Source organism: Motacilla alba, chromosome 1, assembly GCF_015832195.1.
Source record: "Motacilla alba alba isolate MOTALB_02 chromosome 1, Motacilla_alba_V1.0_pri, whole genome shotgun sequence".
NCBI lineage: Eukaryota > Metazoa > Chordata > Aves > Passeriformes > Motacillidae > Motacilla > Motacilla alba.
Window position 1 is genome coordinate 79,717,512 of NC_052016.1, and position 17,834 is coordinate 79,735,345.

Genomic DNA, 17,834 nt, shown 5'->3' on the forward strand with positions numbered 1-17,834 from the left:
TTCAAATTTGTTAAGGATTGTAAGAAAACAGGAAGTAAAATATCAAAATATTTATTAAAAGTTTTCATAAATACGTTCAATTTTAATGAATAGAGAAGCATATAATTCCTAAAACAAAGCATATTTTTCCATCAAGCTGTACTTTGATGGAAAATTCCAAGTCAACATGAGATGCAATTCTTTTTCTTTCTCTCCTCATATAAACATTTATTTGCATGTTTGTATTGTGATCTTTTTACACCAAAAGAGAAAGGAACAAAAATAATGAGTTAAACACTAGTAAGTTTATTAGGACCTTAAGGATCTGTGTTGTTTTCAAAGCTCACTATAGAGATCATTGGCCACTGGTGAACAACAAACACTTAGACAGCTGCTACCTAAAACCCCACAACTTAAGTTTTTCCAGGCTACAAAATTCTACATACATGAAAAAAGAAAGGTAAAAAAAAAAAAAAGAAAGAAAATAAAGAAGTAAAGGAGATGGATGATAAAGAAAAATGTGTGGTAGGTTATGCAGTAAACAATGGATACATACTTGAAATATTTTAATGATTTTCCTTTACCCTTTTTTAAATTAAGGATATTTTTGTTCTTTTGTTGTGGGGTTTTTTACAGGGTTCTTTTTTTTTTTTTTCCTTTAATTAAAACACAATAGTTTTCAGTCCTCTCTAGGATCTACCTTTCAGAAGTGAGACTGAGGATTCACTGCAGTACCAAGAGAATACAGCTGTGTATTAAATCAGTGAAATTCCATAGCTGTTTTGGGCATTGGTTGTATGAAAAAGCATCTTGATAATGAATTGATGTTCATTGTCAAAGATTTACATGATTGGTATCTAATCTTCTGCTTTTAAATTGTAGGAATACTAAGTAATTTTTGTCTATTTCTAAAAAACTTTTGAACTCTTATGTTCATATTTAATCTGAAGCTACAATTTTTTCTATTTAATATTTTGGATGACTATCTATAATTATTTCAATCCTTTGCTTCCTCCACGAGTGGCTAAATAATTGGTCTGGTAAGAACACATCTGTGTTTGTACTACCTTTCAGAGGTTTAATTTACAAGATTAACATACAACAGATCTATCAGAAGCATAAAAATTACAGGCATTTTTTATTAAAAAAGATTCTATTAGCAAAGTTAGGAAACCCTTTCCAGGTGCAGGTCTAGTAAGGTCTGAGAAATTTGGTTTCCACAAAGATATACAAGTATGTTATATGTGTAAAAGTACATATAATGAACTTACTAACAGCCATCCTAGGACAAATCAAAGATCCATTTAGTATCCAGTCTTCAAAAATAGGTAACTTAAATACCTAAAGACTATAAGACACATGGAAATATGATTGCATAAATATTTGCCCTAAATCTGTATGGAAGTACTGGGTTTCAGGTAACAGATAACATATCATAAGAGGATCTTAAAAAAGCTGATTACTATACTAAGTAGCATGAAGTATTGCACTCAGACCAAAGAATCTTGTTCCAAGCACTGCTTCATAATTTGAAATATTTAAAGTAGAATTTTTATGTAAAATAATTTTTAATTTAAAACATATATTACTCACATACTGCTTAATAATTTGTCCCTTTGACAAACAATATAGAATATATTGAATATATGAATATATTGAATATATTGAATATATTGAATACTTTTAAAAGCTGGAAGAACTTTTGAAAAAATAAGATTGTTACCTTTAAAATGAGTGAAGAATTACACCAGCAGTATGTCAAGAAAACAAGGATCAATAATTCTACCAGTACAGAAAGGGATCACTCTTCAAGTGTTTCAGATAGCTTCCATATTTTATTTAGAACTCTGAAGTAATCTATTCTAGAATAAAGTGGTTTTAATAATAAACTTAGGTAGCCACAGTTCACCACCACCAATATACTACTATCAAAGAAGTACTGTTTATTTGATGCAGTATCCAAATGACTGCATCTCTGCATCTTACAAGAGTTATGTGAAAAGCTTTTATTTCATGACAGTGTTTGGTGAATGTTGCCTTTTTCCTTAACTTCATATTCAGGAAGCCTGTGTATAGAAAAGAAAGTCTGTAGACTATTTTCCCCTGAAAAATCTTTTGCTGAATCATATTAGAACCACAGATATTGTCCCTAGAAGGGACCCTTGGAGGCTGTCTAGACGAGCCTCCTGCTTCAAGGGTGTGAGGTTCTGTGGGTACTTTAGTATCTCAGTGCTGCAGTAGTGAAGAAGGGTTTCTTATTATTCCATTGCATTTTATGTGTTTACTATTCACATTTACCTTTATAACCCACACTGTGATCTTCTTAGCATACTTAGGCGTTGGAAAAAAAAAAAGAGGGGAAGAAACAGACACATTTATCAGGAGACCATGTCATGGGAGTATTCAGAATAAATTTTGTGAGGTATTTTTTAGCATATGGTCAGGTCTTATAGTTAAAAAAAGGCTCTGGTCTTGTCTAGTTCCAACTTATGCTGTTTGGAAAACAATAGGGTGCAACAACACCCCAATGCTTTAGTAAGTACTTTTTTTTCTACATGTATCTGCGCAGACAAAACCATAGACTTCTAAGATGCTTCTGCATTACTCTGTATCTGAAAAAAATAATTCCTTAGCTTGAATGGCCCTTGGATCAGGGCATTAATCAAAAATTCAGAGGAGATTTTTTTCTTTACATAATTGCTTTTATATGGAGGATAACAAAGCTTCTGTATATTCTGCAGTCATTTTTAGAATAAAAATAATCATGAAAACTGAGACTGCAAGAAGTCCAACTTCAAATGACATTTTAGTCCTTAGAGCCTATAATAAACAATTACTTTAGAATTTATAAAATTTATAAAATACGGTTCAGCCTTCATACTATCATGTATGGCAACATGAAAATAGCTATCTACTGCACAACATTTCCCTTCAGGAAATCTGAACGTGTGAGTGATCAGGAATGCCACCTGCCCCCTATCTCTCCTGAAGTGATATATTACTTAAAGACACTTGTGTAACACATGAGGCAATTAAAATCTCCAAATATTAATTTAATTTCATTATTATATGATGGAAGCATTTACCTTTTGTGAAAAATTTCATCTAAATGCTACATTTCCGATTTAGTTCCGATGTTTTATGTTCATCCTTAGTAATGTGATGCAACATTGTGCAACATTGAGCACCTCAAGTTGAGCAAGATGAGAAAAGCAATCTAAGTCTTGAACTGTTGCTCAAGAACCTTTCCTCTGTAAGAAATTATGGATGTTTTTCACAGTCCTCCAAGTACCCAACATTCCAGGGTGTCTGGATTCCAATAAACTATCCTGGAATTCTTAGCCTGGAAATCTTGTTTGTATCAAGCTTAAAACTTCTAGTATCAAGTTTCATAAATATCTGATATCTATGAGATCTGATCTAACAGGTATATCTAAAGGATATTCGACACACAAGATCTTAAAATTGCAATGACAACAGCTTTCCACTTACAAAAGAGTATGCTTGCATAGACTACTAGTTAGGCCAAATCCTTCTTTTTTGCATGCTGTATGAATTGTGTAAACATGATGTGCTGCAGGGACGGATTCCATTATATTCTACTCTCCAAAAAGCATATACAACAAAGATACAAAAAAAAAAATTGTCTAGTTTGGTCTCTTTGCCCAGGAATGTGCCATTTTTTTTCTTTTTTTTTCTTTTTTTTTTCTTTTTCTTTTTTTTTTTTTTTTTTTTTTTTTTTTTTTTTTTTTAATTGCACAGTACACTACACCATTTAAGTAGGGAAAATAAGGGAAAGTAGCAGATTATATTTGAAAGCTTTTTTTTTTTTTAGTTAACATGTCTTAGAATGGAACTGTTTAATATGCATTCAACCCAAATACGTGTCATTATGGAAGTGTTAGGTTGGCTTTGAATTTTGAAAAATGGAAAGATGCTGAGTTGTCTTAATTTAAAACTAAAAATAATGCTAATTTTTATGAGCTGACAAAAAAAATTTAATAGTTTCTGTTAAAAAGCAAGTTTATGCTGACATGCTATAGTTTTTCTTCATATATAAAAGGTTTCAGATTTCTTTCTATTTGAAAAACTAATTATTTACTCTTCTGTAGTTTATTTGGTAAATAATTAAAACTAGAATAATTTTTAAAATTTTAAACTTGTAAAAAAAAATCTGAAAATGAAATTGTCTGGATGAATTTTTTAACAAAAACAAACAGTTGAAATTACAATAAATAACATTTCTCCTTGAAATATGAAACCATATTGTTTCTTCTTTTCTGTATTCCAACATTCTATTTCATAAGCTCTAAGTAAAAATCAAGTAGAAGTAGTCCTTCCAGTAGTAATACTCAAACACTGTGAATGTTTTGAAGTTAATGTCTTAGAACATGAAACTTTGGTAAATGTTTTATGAAATGTATTGTGTGCATGTACTTGCACTCTTGCATCTTGTGAAGCTGAATAAATAAAATAAAAATTCTTCATCGCATTTTGCTTTCATGGAGCTGAACAGCATCTGGCCTTTTATGTTCTTCCTCGAGGTTAGCTGCTTTCCATTAGACTGTGGCTTTTTAGAATTTGTTCTGTTGTGTCAAAAAGCCAAGGCTGACTGTTAGGAGTTGTGCAGGAAAGAAAACACGATGCTTTATCTTTTCATTATGGAAAATATATTGATTCCAGCTACAGTTCTGTTTTAAGGAACAAAAGGATTTGGCTCCTCAAACAACATCAAGAATATCACAAACTTTGGAAAACTGAAAAAGAAAGACAGTTTTTAACTTATGACACAAGATTATCTTCCCTGTCTCAAATCTCCAATGGTGCACCAATCATCAGGTCCCAGAGGAACTCACCACTGAAGACAATGTATACAATGAAAAAACTCTCCAAGGAGTAGATTTCAATTGCAACAGATTGTAATGCCAGAGGGCAGTCTACGGCTGAGCATGAAATTCATTAATGGAAATACAGATATTCTGTGTTAGGAAGTATAACAGAACACAAATGTGCCAGTCTTAGTTTCTGATCTTTTGAATTGTTTGATTGGTCTTCAATCTCAGGATGATTTCAGTAGATCTACATGAAACTTGCAGATTGTTTTGGTGTGACTGATAAACTGTATTGGTGTAGACATTGACATCCTCAGAATGATAATCCAGAATTCCTTCTGGTGATGACTTTGAGATTCAGTCTCCATTTTTTCCTCTTGCCACTATTACTTTATCTTGTGAAATAATGTCTTATTTGTGACAACTATTATTTTTTATTAAAACACATGAAATGGATCTTTCTAAGGTGGTATGCTTTCCCATCCTTGTCAAACTTATTTCATCAGTTTAGCACACTATACAATTAATAATCTCTTTGTAGGTAAGTAAGTGGTACATGGCAAACATCTTCCATTTGGAGTCACACAGGGAATATTTTTGTCATGTAAAGAGGGGCTGAAAACTGATCCTCAGATTCCAATCAGAGAAACAATGTCTGCAAGTTAAAAAGGATTATATTCAAATCTGATAGGTTTGACACATCACTGAGAATAAGTACAAACTAATTTTCAGTCTGGAATAGATGATGGAAAGGTTGATCTGTCATTCAAATGGAAAATAATGTGTAAAAATATTAGGCCATTTCTGAATAGGCAAATGTCCTAATTGATGTGTACACTTATAGTCTTTGTTGGATGGGGTTTTTTAAGTGTGGGGTTGGGTTTTATTTCCTTTAAAAAGCTTGGAGAGGCATCACTGCAGGCAATATAATCAAGTACCAGTGCTATAAGTTTGTGGGAAAATTACCTGTAGCAGAAAGAAAAGGAGATAAAAATACAATTGTCTTCTATGAAGTTGAAAAGATAAGAACAGTTTAAAACAAAAACAGTGTAATTAATTGTTTCAATATGTTTATTTAGGGAACAGGTCTGTGGTGTTACTTATTTTCTTCAATCAAATGTGAGGTGAAAAATGCTAGTGTTGGTTACCTTGAGGTACCCTAGCAACAACATCATAGCTGCCACTTACACCAGTGTGCTTGACGAAGCACTGTTCTCGCACTCAATTAAACTCTCATGCTGACAGGAAAAAAATGGATCCACTTTGTTGCACACTGTCAAACATGCTTTGCCTTCCAACCTCCATTATTCTAGCTAAGTAAAAATGTATCAAACCACTTAACTGCGCCTGTCACTGAAAAAAAAAAAATTACAATAGGGTTTTAACAAGAAAATTTATGAATATGCTTCCCAGCTTTCTGCAAACATCAATAACATTAATGACACATTTCCAGTTCTTAGAATATTCCAAGGAACTTCTAGAAATGGATATCACATCCTTCTTTCTTATGTGATGCCTTTCTTTTGTCATGATTTTATATTTATAAGCAGACAATGATTTTCTTTATCTGAAGAATAATCATATAAGTTCAAACCTTTGTCCTTTTTTGTTATGGCAGTGTAAATTTTCCTCATAGTTGGACAAATCACTATCTGAATGTAAGGCAGACCCCTCTCTTCTCATTATAAAAGCTCACTACATGGCAGCCCAGTAGGCAACATGATTATAGGAAAGTGGACAGCGAGCCACATCCTGGAGATTCCTGGATACTGCCAAACCACTTGCACTGTTATACAGACTGCCACAGAGCACAGCTGTCCTTATAAAGTGAAAGGCATGACTCCTCCTTCTGAAGGAAAGCTAAATGGTAAAGGTCTCTTTAATCCTGCTCAGCGAGGCTCCGATACAGCTGTGTAACTGACTTGCTTTGACACTAATTTAGCTCACTTTTCCTTCTGATGCTTTGAGACTGCAAGGGAAAAGAATGTTTGCCACACTGTTGTCCTCAACATTCTGCCAAGTAACTGTTAGCAGCTAAGCAAAGTGACATCTGTGCATGTGGCAATTGTCTTTAGTCTGAAGCTGTTTCTCTTAAATCTAAGCTGGAGGGCTTGAATCACCATTTCCCCTCATCTTGCCAATTGCAGGGTGTTATTTTTACACACTTTTTTTTTTTTGGAAATAACTACTGAAATCAACAACACTGAAATAATAAACTCTGTTATCAAGTAGCATTTACATTTGTATTCTGATTTTTTCCTTTACACTAATATGAGATCTTTGAGAATTTGAAAAAGAACAATTTAATGGGTCTGATTCAGCATTCAAAGCTTTCTATTTCCATTAAATAAATTCAGCTTTTAAGTGCATTTAGTTATTCTATATAATAAATTTATTTGATTTTTTTTCCTGTGTGAAACTAAATTCTTTAACTGGAGACACCTAGTGTCATTTTGATGCTCTAAGCCATCCAGTATGTTCCCCAGTTTCTCCTCCAGTTCCAGGCATGGGTTTCCATGCTCATGAAGCACATTTGCATGTGCTTGAATATGCAAGTACATCTAAAATAACATCATATAACTCATTTAATGCAAAGTTATTGCATGTATATTTCCCCTTTTTTCTCATCCCTACCTGCACAAGCAAAAATCAATATCATCTTTCATAAACTGCAATAAAGATAGCAACAAAATAAATATGTTGTCGCCACATTTACTCTTCATAATCTTCCAAAATAGACAGGTTTTCTGATTAAATTATTCTCAGATATAGAAAGAAGAAATAATACTTCCCTAATAACTGAAATTCTGATTTATGAAAGCCAAGTTTTACTTCCATAACAAACTGGTAACGCCTCAAAAATATTAATAAGAAAGTTGATTTGTTAACAGAGAAAAAAGATGGTCAGATCCTCAAACTACAGAAATTAGTATAGCACCATAGAAGTTGTTATGTTTATGCAAATTTGAAAGAACTGAGAATCTGACTTTCATGTATAATATAGGAAATTTTTCTGTCAGAAACTTATGTAGAAGAATATGAAGAACTCTAATTTGTATATACAAATAGGTAAGACATGGACAGTATTTTGAACTAAAGAATATATATCTTTTTACTTTGAGTTTATCAAGATTTCAATGCTAAATTTAGCATACTTATCTATACATGTAGTACTTAGGCTGATTTTTCACTTTACAAATAGGAATTAAAAAAACAAACAAACAACAAAACCCATGCATAGTCAGTTTACAAAAGATTTGCTTGGAGGAAAATAGATGCAGGTCAGAAACTGTGTTTTGGCACCACGTCAGTCATGCACAGAAACTGAATGACCATACTGAACTCAGGGTAAGATGCTTCTGCCCACATGGCAAGAGTGAGAACCATTGTGTTTAATTCCCAAGTAGTTTTAAACTTGTGCATGCAGAAGTTGCTGCCTTCTTTAAAAAGTGACCTTTAAGAAAAAGACATTTAAAAAACTCTTTATTTCTTTTTCATTAATAGAGAGCAGTTCCTTGATATAGCTTGAAAATTAGCCAGGAATAAGCTTTTTCTTTTCTTGTGAGTTGGAAAGAAAAAAAATACAAAATCATACAGAATAAATAGTAAATATAAATCGAGCAAGAATTCATTGCAAAAATAAACCTGCAGTGTTCTATGTGTTTGTAACCTATTTTTCCCACAATATTTTATTTTCTTCTAATTTCAGAAAATATATTTTTGTACAAATAACTAAATACTATTATTCTTCCTCATGTGTGTATTGTTGCAGTTATTCTGTCTGAGTGCTGCTTTTTGTTAGGGTGGAAAAGGACCTGTATATGCACTTGGAAATTCCTAGCCACAACAAACTCATTTCCTTCAAGAATATTTAAAGTCAGCACAGAAGTTATTTATATACATATGTATATATATATATATATATAAAAATCAAACTTATTAAACACAGTAACATATTTACAGCTGATTCTCAGTAGCTTTTCAAATTACCCAGGATAATGAGTTGAAACACCAGTGATGCACAATATCTTATAGCAGCAGCTCAAGAAAAGATTGTCCAAACTTAGGTAAAGCTATCAGATAGGGAAAGTAGCAAAAGGCTTGCAGTTTTCTTTGTTGAAGATGTTGGGTAAACACAGATACATATTTTTCCTTCCACATACTGATACAGAATTCACATGAAGTCCTGTGTAGAATACTTAAATATTTGCAGGCTCTGGGTGAATACACAAAAATACTTTATCTGTTTTCCTTTTTTAACTGACAGTATGACAACTTTTCAACTCCTTTCATATTTATTATAAAGGTATGTAAGGTGTAGTTGTAGACAGTGGTCATGTATGCAGTGTATGTACTAACCTAACATAACTAACATATACACTCTAGGGTTATAAATACAAACACAGGTGTTGGAGTTTTCTTTTTTTTTTTTTTTTTTTTGTCTTTTTGGTTTTTTAAGGAATCTAATTAAATGGAGGGAAAAAAGAAGGGGTAAAGGTAATGAACTTTTTTTCCATAGGTTGGGAAACAGAGAAGAGAATGGAAAGTGGCATACACACCTTTTCAAAATGATGAGGAATAGTGCAATAAGCAATCTTCCTCCCACAGTTCAATCACACTAAATTCTTGCTTAACTTGGGGCGTGACATACTGCCTGCTCACAACCCCATGGCTTCCCACAGTGATCCCTGAGTTTTTCTTTGCTAGGATTACTGCTGTGCTTAAGTTCTGACTGTTGACATGTTTTTATAAGGCACTTTTATATACAATGATTCCACCTTAAAGTAAAATCACAGAAATTCGGCCCCAGCCCAATGTATTATCACTTCACGTTTGCTGCTCCAGGACTTCCAGATAGTCAGGCTCAGCATGTAAATTAGCCTTGAGCTCAAAATACTCATTTTTAGTTTGTTCTAGAAAAACCTTTCTTGGCCTGGAGTACATGAGTGTCTCCATTAGCTTCAACTCTTCATGTGTTCCAGGATAACGAACTTCCATGTCAGGCTGGAGTTGGACAATATTTTTTCTTAGGTATTCTGTGATCCCTAGTTGCTGCAGCTCTCTCTCTTTTTCAAGGATGTTTCTATACAAGCAGCTAGCATCCTGAAAAGACAGAAATTCAGCAGATTGATCTGTAGCCTTGTATTTGACATTTGGACCTGTAAGTGGTGAACTGTTCTCTCTTTCCAGGAGACTTCGGCGAAGATATTTGGAATCATTAGCTTCTTTCTCATTTCCCTCCTCCTGTTGCTGCTCGGTGTGCTTGGGGCTGAAGGACGGGCTGTGGTACACCTGAACCATGGGGGTAACTATTCGTTGCTCATAGAGAGTCGCAGCTGGGCGCTCCATGGTGTGGTGTGTGGTCTTATGCCCATACATGCTGTACTGAAGGTGAACAGGGCTGCTGTCCCTCACTTGTTCATCCACTTGTTTCTTTTTGCATCTCCGGCGACGGTGCAGAACAAGAACAACTATTCCTGCTGCACAAAATACAATAGTTATAAACACAATGAGCAGTCCTAATATTAGAACAGAAAGTGGGACAGCATCTGTAAGGGACCGCAGGATGGTGTCTGCGGTGTTGGCAGTAGGAGAAGAAGTTGTCACAACTACAAAACTGGCATGGGTTGGTAGGGCAGGGCTGTTTATTAAACCTGGACACAAGACTTCACTGTTTAGGGATTTCAATTCTTTTTTTGCTAAGTGCCCGGGAGATTTACAAAAAATATCACCCATCATGGTATTCTTACTCAATTTTTGTATCCATTTTTGCAGTCCAACTGAATCACAAGTACAGTCCCAAGGGTTGTCTTCAAGTTCAATTTGTACTAGCATATCCAGTTCGTCCAAGACATTGCTCACAGGCAAATGAGCAAATTGGTTTGTTTTCAGATTTAGTCTGGTGAGGGGAACACCTGAAAAGATATGGGGTGGCAAAGCCTGCAGAAGATTGTTATTTAGATAGAGAACTTTCAGTTTTGGCATTACATTAAATGTCCCTGGCAAAACTTCTTTGATGGCATTATATTCAAGGTACAAGTACTCAAGGTGATGAAGGCCAAGGAAGAGATTTTGACTTAGCTTTGTAAGATGATTGCCATTGAGATATAGTTTCTGTAGTCTAGTCAGATTCATAAAGGAACCTTCCTCAAGGATCTCAATGCGATTGTTCCCCAGGTGAAGCATTTCCAGGCTGGAATAGTCCACAAGATCTGATTTCAATAGCGTCTGAATAATGTTTCCAGCTAGGATAAGCTTTTTAGGATTTGGAGGAGGGGGTCCCAAATCAGACAAGCTTTCAATATTTCGCTCCTGGCAGTGCATAAGAACTCCTGAGAGCATATGGCTGGTGCAGTGACAAGGGACAGGACAGGAGATTCCTGGAAACGTAGTAGGCTTGGAAGTATGAAGCACTAAACTTGGTTCTTTAGTAGGAGCTTTCAGGAGAGGAATCACCTTAGTTGATAGATGATTATCATTGACAGAGGTGGTTACAACCAAGGGCAGTGATCCTGAAGGATCTTCAAGTTCATTAACAGGATGGGTGGGACAAAGTGATTCTTTTTTCAGCCGGCTTAATATGCTGCCTTTGATAACTGAAGGACTATTGCATACAACATCACCTATTATGGACTGAGGAGGCATATTTTCTAGCCATATCTTCAGCTGCAACAAATCACAGTTACAGGCCCATTTATTGTCTTCCAACTGAAGATCTAGTATTCTTCCAATGTGTTCCAAAAAGCCAACATAGGGCAGTGTCTGTAACTGGTTTCCACGCAGATCTAAATGGGTCAATGGCACAAAACGAAATATGTTTGGAGGAAGATACTCGATGGCATTATCATTCAAAATAAGCACTTTAAGCCTGTTGAGCTTGCTAAAGGCACTTGCTTCAATCACTGTGATGAAATTGTTGTCTGCTTGAAGAAACTCCAAATTTTCCAATCCATTAAACGTATCTTCTTTAAGTGTTTCCAAAGAATTGTGATTGATATGAAGTTGCTTAAGAAGGCTGAGACCATTGAAAGCCCCAGGCTCAATATCTGCTATATTGTTAAACCCAAGATGCAGAGAAATAGCATTAACAAGGCCAGCAAAGTCATTCACATGTAATATACTCAGACCATTGTTTAACAGATTAAGATGGAAAGGCCGTGATGGTGGGACGTTTATTTCTGATATCATCTTGATGTCTCTTTTGTCACAGTTGATAATCATGGTGTCATCCTTTTCTTCACAGGAACACAGACTCTGACAAGATCCTCTGGCTGAAGAAAAAGAAGGCTGTGACTGGAAAGGATCAGATGCGACCACAATTGAGCATAGAACAAAAATCCAAAGCTTCATCTTGTCCAGCAGATTCTATTAAAAAAAAAAAAAAAGAAAGAAAGAAATAATAGAGTCATGATTTCACAGGGTTTGGGTTGTTTGTTTGGGGGTGTTTTGTGGTGTTGTTTGTTTGAGTTGTTTTGTCTTTTGTTTTTTGGGTTTTTTTCTTTTTATTTTTATTTTCCCTGGCATAACAGCAGGAAAAAAACATTCCTAATGCTCATCACTGAGTACTTCTCCTTCCAAAGTACTATCATATCATGCAAAACAATTGAATTATTTTCTAATTAGAGAATATAAATTTAGTTTAATGTACTGAATGAATAAACAGTCATAAGGGGAAATCCTCAGTACTTACATGCTGATAGCCAAAGTAGGATGTAATCAGGAGTGTGTTGGTTTTATTCATATACTGTATAGACTGCCAGGGGAAAACAATAATAATTTACTGTCCCAAGCAACTTATATCAAAGCTAATATAATATTTTGAAACATTGCTTTCTGTCACTACATAGCACTGCAAAATTTAAGAGTACCTTGCTAAGATTAACTTAATGTTACCCAGCTGCTGACAAGAAATAAGATTTGGTTTGGGGCAGTAATGTGTTGTGAGCAAAAGCCCATTCTTTCAGGATACAGGGAATCTCTCTACAGTTCTGCATTATGTGTGGAAATCAAAGGGCATTTTCTCTGAAATCCTTGTACCCACAAACTGAAAAGGACATAGACAAAATAATCATCTCTCTTTGCTTAAATTTTAATGCATATGCTGTAGTTTGTGGGTGAAAATGGGGCCACAGCACACAGTAGTGTAACATTTGCATGTAATGTACATACAAAAAAAATTTGCGTACACAATTAACGTTAAAACAAGAGAACTGAGACTGCAGGGCATACCAGAAAAAACGAGCAAGCAAGGGCAAACTTTTTTTGAGATTAATATTAGACTCCTCCCTATGATAATAATCATCAGTTTCCACAGTGAAATGTATATGGACCTGACTGTGCTTTACAAATTAAAAATTATCACCAGTATCAACAATATGTTATGTAATATAATTATCACCTTTCAATCTGATCTTAGACTTTGAAACACTTTATAAATGCATCATTACAATACAGCAATGGAGTTGCAAGTAAAATTTAGTTGTTTAAATCAGTCATTTAATATTGGCTTGAATCAAGTTGTCCTACAGTTGATTAGAATATTCTCTGTTTCTTTCTGTCAAGGCTGCCTAATTAGCAAGACCAATGGTAACTCTTTATATATAAGATAGAGGAAAATCACTGTTTATAATCTTTAGTTAAGTATTTTCACATTTCAAAAAAAGTAAATAATAACAAAAAAATCCCCTAAAATGCAATGGATTATTTGAAAAACAGTAATGTATGGGGTGTGCTATTTATTTGAGGACTGAACTAAGCAAGACTCTAAAGTAATCCATCTAATAAAAGTCAGAATCTTTCAAACTAGTCTATTGGAAGATGAAGTACAGAATGTCACTACACAACCAACTGTGTCAGTTTCTGAAAGATTAGAATGTTTTACTAGGATCAATTCAACTACATGCATGAACATTTTTATAGTGTGGCCATATGATTTGGCATCTCATCAATGCATATTTTGAATATCATGTACCTTGGTTACTAGAAACACTATTTCTCAAGGCTTCCCTTAGAACAGATTGCAAAGCTTTACACATGCAAGCATTTAAATGCTGTGGCATGAGTATTACACACACACACACACACACACACACACACACACACACACACATATACAAAAAGAACAACAGCAAATGTGTCCACAGTGAATTTTGTTTTTCTCCATGAGTAGCTTCGGATAAGTGAGAGCAGAAATATGAGTTTAGAAGTAGCAAGTGCAATTCACAGTGTGAGAAAAAAATCCTTAAAAATATGAGCTTTTATCTTTGTTTTAGTAGTTGCAATATTGTTTTGTTGCCTCATATAACCCTCCCTGAACTCCAGCTGCCAATGTTTAATATATATGTCTTTAAGTCTGTTTTCACAAGAAGTATTAGATAAGACACATCATGTCAAGATGTTATTTTAAAATATGCAGAATAATTCCAGGATCATATTATGCTAGAGACTTATTCTTGCTTTACATGCATTGCTATCCTTTCCAGTGACCCAAGGTAAAAAATACAAGCTCTTGACACAGATGCTGGCTTCAAACCTACACTATGACTAATTCAACTTTATTTCTGTACACTTTTTCTCATTAGAAATTCCAGCGTCAATCCACATCAAATTCAAACAACACTTATAAAGTCCCTGAGCAAAATTAAACAAAAAAAAATCTTCAAGGCATGTTGCACTCTATTGCATATTGAGAAATTAGGTTACTAAAATGAAAGCCCTCCTCTCAGAGATGAAAGTAACAACATTTGTAATCAATTGGAAAACATTCACATTTTAATCATTGTCATACTTCTGTAAGCAGCACTGCCAGGACTCTCTCACACACATATATATACCCACACAATAAAAATTAATAGGAGAGTTGTACACTTTTTCTTTTCTCCATTTTTTTCTAAACACTCAGAAACATGTAATGAAGTTCTCAGTGGGCTACTATTGTAAAATAAAAATTGCTCTCATGAAATAGATGATTAACATTTAACTGAAAGAATTCACAATACAACAAAATGTAATTTGAAAGACTTGAAAAACTGACCTTTTCTTGTGGTGAGGTTTTTCAGCAAATTCCACATGATAACTTTTAAGTTTTTTTTTTTAATCTGCTTTCATGTAAGTCACTGCTGACTGCATACTGTAACTAAACTCTTCGGAATTCTAAAAGACTAAAAAATGTCACAGTTCTTTCTGTGAGGCAAAGTTGAATACTTCCAGAAGTAGTCACCTTACAGCAAAGGCATCTCATGCTTGCTAAGTAATAATTAATTTGGTTTTAAAACATTGAAATAGCTTGTTTCATTATGTTTGGGGGTTTATTTCTTCGGTTGTTTTAATTTATCTATTAAAAAAAACCCCAAAAAAACGATGTTAACTATTTTCAAAGCCCCAAGCTAAGAATTAGTAATTTCTAAAAGCCTTTGGGATTTTTTATTAAATTCTTAAGGGAATCACAGTCAGATTATGCATTTAAGACCATTTTTGCAGTTGAAATAAAATCAAGTACCCATTCCTCTCCCTCAAGAGGTACAAGAACAACATTCCCTTAATACACATATTCTACACAGTAATCAGTTTGAATAAATGTCCCTGCAAACTGTTTAAAATACAGTATAAACTGCCATCATTTAACATAAGTTATACAAAATCATGCAGAAAAATAATTGCAACTGGTACTGAGAAATAAAATTCTCATTTGCTTAGCTAATTAACTAACTAGAGTCTTTCTTACCTGTACAGAAGCAGCACTCCCCAGTACACTCAGTAATGAACAGTTGGAGCAGCTGTTTCCATGCAACGCAATTTTTCCCTCTGAAAAATGCACACTTTCTTCCGAGTTTCCCTTTGCTGCAAGCTCCAGTAATACTACAGCTCCATAAAGTTAAAATCCTTGTTCAGAAGACAAAGTACAAAGCGTTCGATTGAAAAAATCTTCCAGGCAGCCGTGCACGTCAGACCATCCTGTAAGCAGTTGTCCTTTTTCCTCAATTAAAATTCACAGCATACTTCACAGCTAGGCTGACTTTTCTGCATATAGTTAACTGTTTGCAAGCATTTGGATGCAGTAAACAAACAAGATGCTCAGCAGAGCTTGACTTGATCACTTGGTTTGTCAGATTTTTAGATGCAAGCTGCTCCTGTGTTCTCTCTGTTCTTTCTAGTCTTTCTTGTTAGCTCAGTTTGTTATTAGTCAGATTGCCAGGGGCTGGGAGGTAGGCGTAAATAAAGAGACTTCTTGGCTTTTGACTCAGCCTTTAAGCCCTTCCCCACCAGAGAGCTTTAATCTGCCAATGTCATTTAATACAAGATACAGCTCCACCTTGAGACAGATCAGCTCCTCCTCCTGCAATTTCTCTCACCTCCTTTTCCCCTTATCTAAGTGAGCCTCAGAAAGTAAAATTCAGCTAAATATCTGCTAGATTGCTTAAGGGCTGTTAATACCTGATTTTGCAAAAAAAAAAAAACAACAAAAAACAACAAAACCAGTAAACATCCACTGCAGCTCTTGCAGTTTGTTCTCTTGGGCAGTCTTTACATTTCTTTTGTATCTGCAAATGCTTGCTTTAGAAACCTGAAAGCATTCCAGCCCAAACAGACTCCACAAAATACACCACAAGGGAAACTTTGTCCTCTGGAAAATATGTCTATCATGATGAAGTACAGAATTATTCAAATATATAAATGAGACTGTAAAGCTCTCAATCCAGTCCACTCAGTGTGAATGGGGTAGGGGTGAGCATGCACAGTTGTACATACTTTATTTTGAAAAAAATAAAATTATGGAATATTAGTGCTTATGCTTGCACAATTACTGCTGTCAGCCCTTTTTTAAAACTGCCCATCCTGCCCTGTAGGAAGAAGACTGGGTTGATTGTAATTGTCTGTTTTACAGATGTTAGCACAGTGCTGGTATCTGTCCACGTGAGTATTTCCATGAAACACTGCTTTGATAAAAAACCGTCTGGTTTGGGGGAGGGCATTTTTAAAGGCAGTTTTCATGCTAAAGGTATTATTTTCTTTGTGCTCATAAACAAGTAATTAGCAGATACAGTACAGCTACAGGAAAATGCTTATTCCATGCAAGGAGGGTTTTCCTTATCCCTCCTGCACTGCATGGGATGGTTTTATAAGCAGCAAATGCTACTTCCTTGTTCATCCCCCTGCCACAGAATCACAAAACCTTCTGTGAACAACAATAGATGTGGTGCTCCAGCATATTTACCCTCTAGAGCATAACATTTCTGGTTTGTTTTTACTGTGCCTTGGATTATTATACAGACTGTTTACTACAGACTCCAACCAGTCAGATTCGAGTATTTTCTTTTGCACTGGTGGATCTCTAGGTGGCCTCATTGACCTCAAAAGGGCTATGCAATTTACTGTTCCATGTGCTGAAGTCTATAAAGATATTTTCCTATATTTTTGCTCACATACATATACATAAACTTTTATAAATAAATTTTTAAAATTTATATCTATATATATTTATATATTTTTATATTTTTATATATAATTTGGAAAAAAATTTGAAAAACAAGAGGAAATGTTCCTGAGAAATTGCAACAATTTGACTTCCATTATTTTCAACACATGACTTTTTTTTTTTTTTTACAATTTGCTACTTTTAATGAACCTTGTCACTCAATCTCAATTTGCAGGTATTTTACTGTTAAGGCTCAAAGGTTCTCAGTTGTCTGTGACCAGCCAAATAAATCATTATTTTCTTTATTAGTTCTGAATTTATGAATTTTAAGTTATAATATTTCTATTTTTACTGAAAATTTTTCAACTGTTAACACTTGTGGTTGGCTGTTTGAGACAGCAAATATCTCTAAATATAGGTATTCACATTAAAAGTGAAAACAACATTATTTTTTTGCTTTTGAGTTGACAGCCAAAAAGTAAAACATGATCACAAAAATATTTCCATAAATCAATTGCTAAAAATAAGACAGAGTTTCCTAACCTAAGCATACAGAATTAAAAACCACCGAGAATGTTTATCAAGAGTATGTGTAATTCAAAAACTGC

General features: G+C 34.3%; 1 protein-coding gene and 1 long non-coding RNA gene across 5 annotated transcripts in view; one reads left to right on the forward strand and one right to left on the reverse strand.

Moving 5' to 3' along the window:
* The window catches only part of LOC119706950, an 88,487-nt gene extending 76,305 nt beyond the window's left edge, over positions 1-12,182 (forward strand). Inside the window, exons 4-5 of the long non-coding RNA XR_005258638.1 lie at positions 10,002-10,116; positions 12,055-12,182. This is a non-coding gene — a long non-coding RNA (uncharacterized LOC119706950). The remainder of the gene's footprint in view (positions 1-10,001; positions 10,117-12,054) is intronic.
* On the reverse strand, positions 129-16,100 carry SLITRK6 (SLIT and NTRK like family member 6). Of its 4 annotated transcripts, none has more exons than XR_005258636.1 (3): positions 15,535-16,100; positions 9,371-12,176; positions 129-5,777 (listed from the first exon to the last, which is right to left on the reverse strand). XR_005258636.1 is itself a non-coding variant. In XM_038151214.1 (2 exons), the coding sequence occupies exon 2, from the start codon at positions 12,159-12,161 to the stop codon at positions 9,639-9,641; it is 2,523 nt and encodes an 840-aa protein (XP_038007142.1). In that variant the 5' UTR covers positions 12,162-12,176; positions 15,535-16,100; the 3' UTR covers positions 9,252-9,638. The 4 variants fall into 4 exon arrangements, 1 of the variants encoding a protein (XP_038007142.1); XR_005258634.1 differs by having other exon boundaries at positions 129-8,265; XR_005258637.1 differs by having other exon boundaries at positions 130-5,466.
* Positions 16,101-17,834: the final 1,734 nt, after the last annotated feature.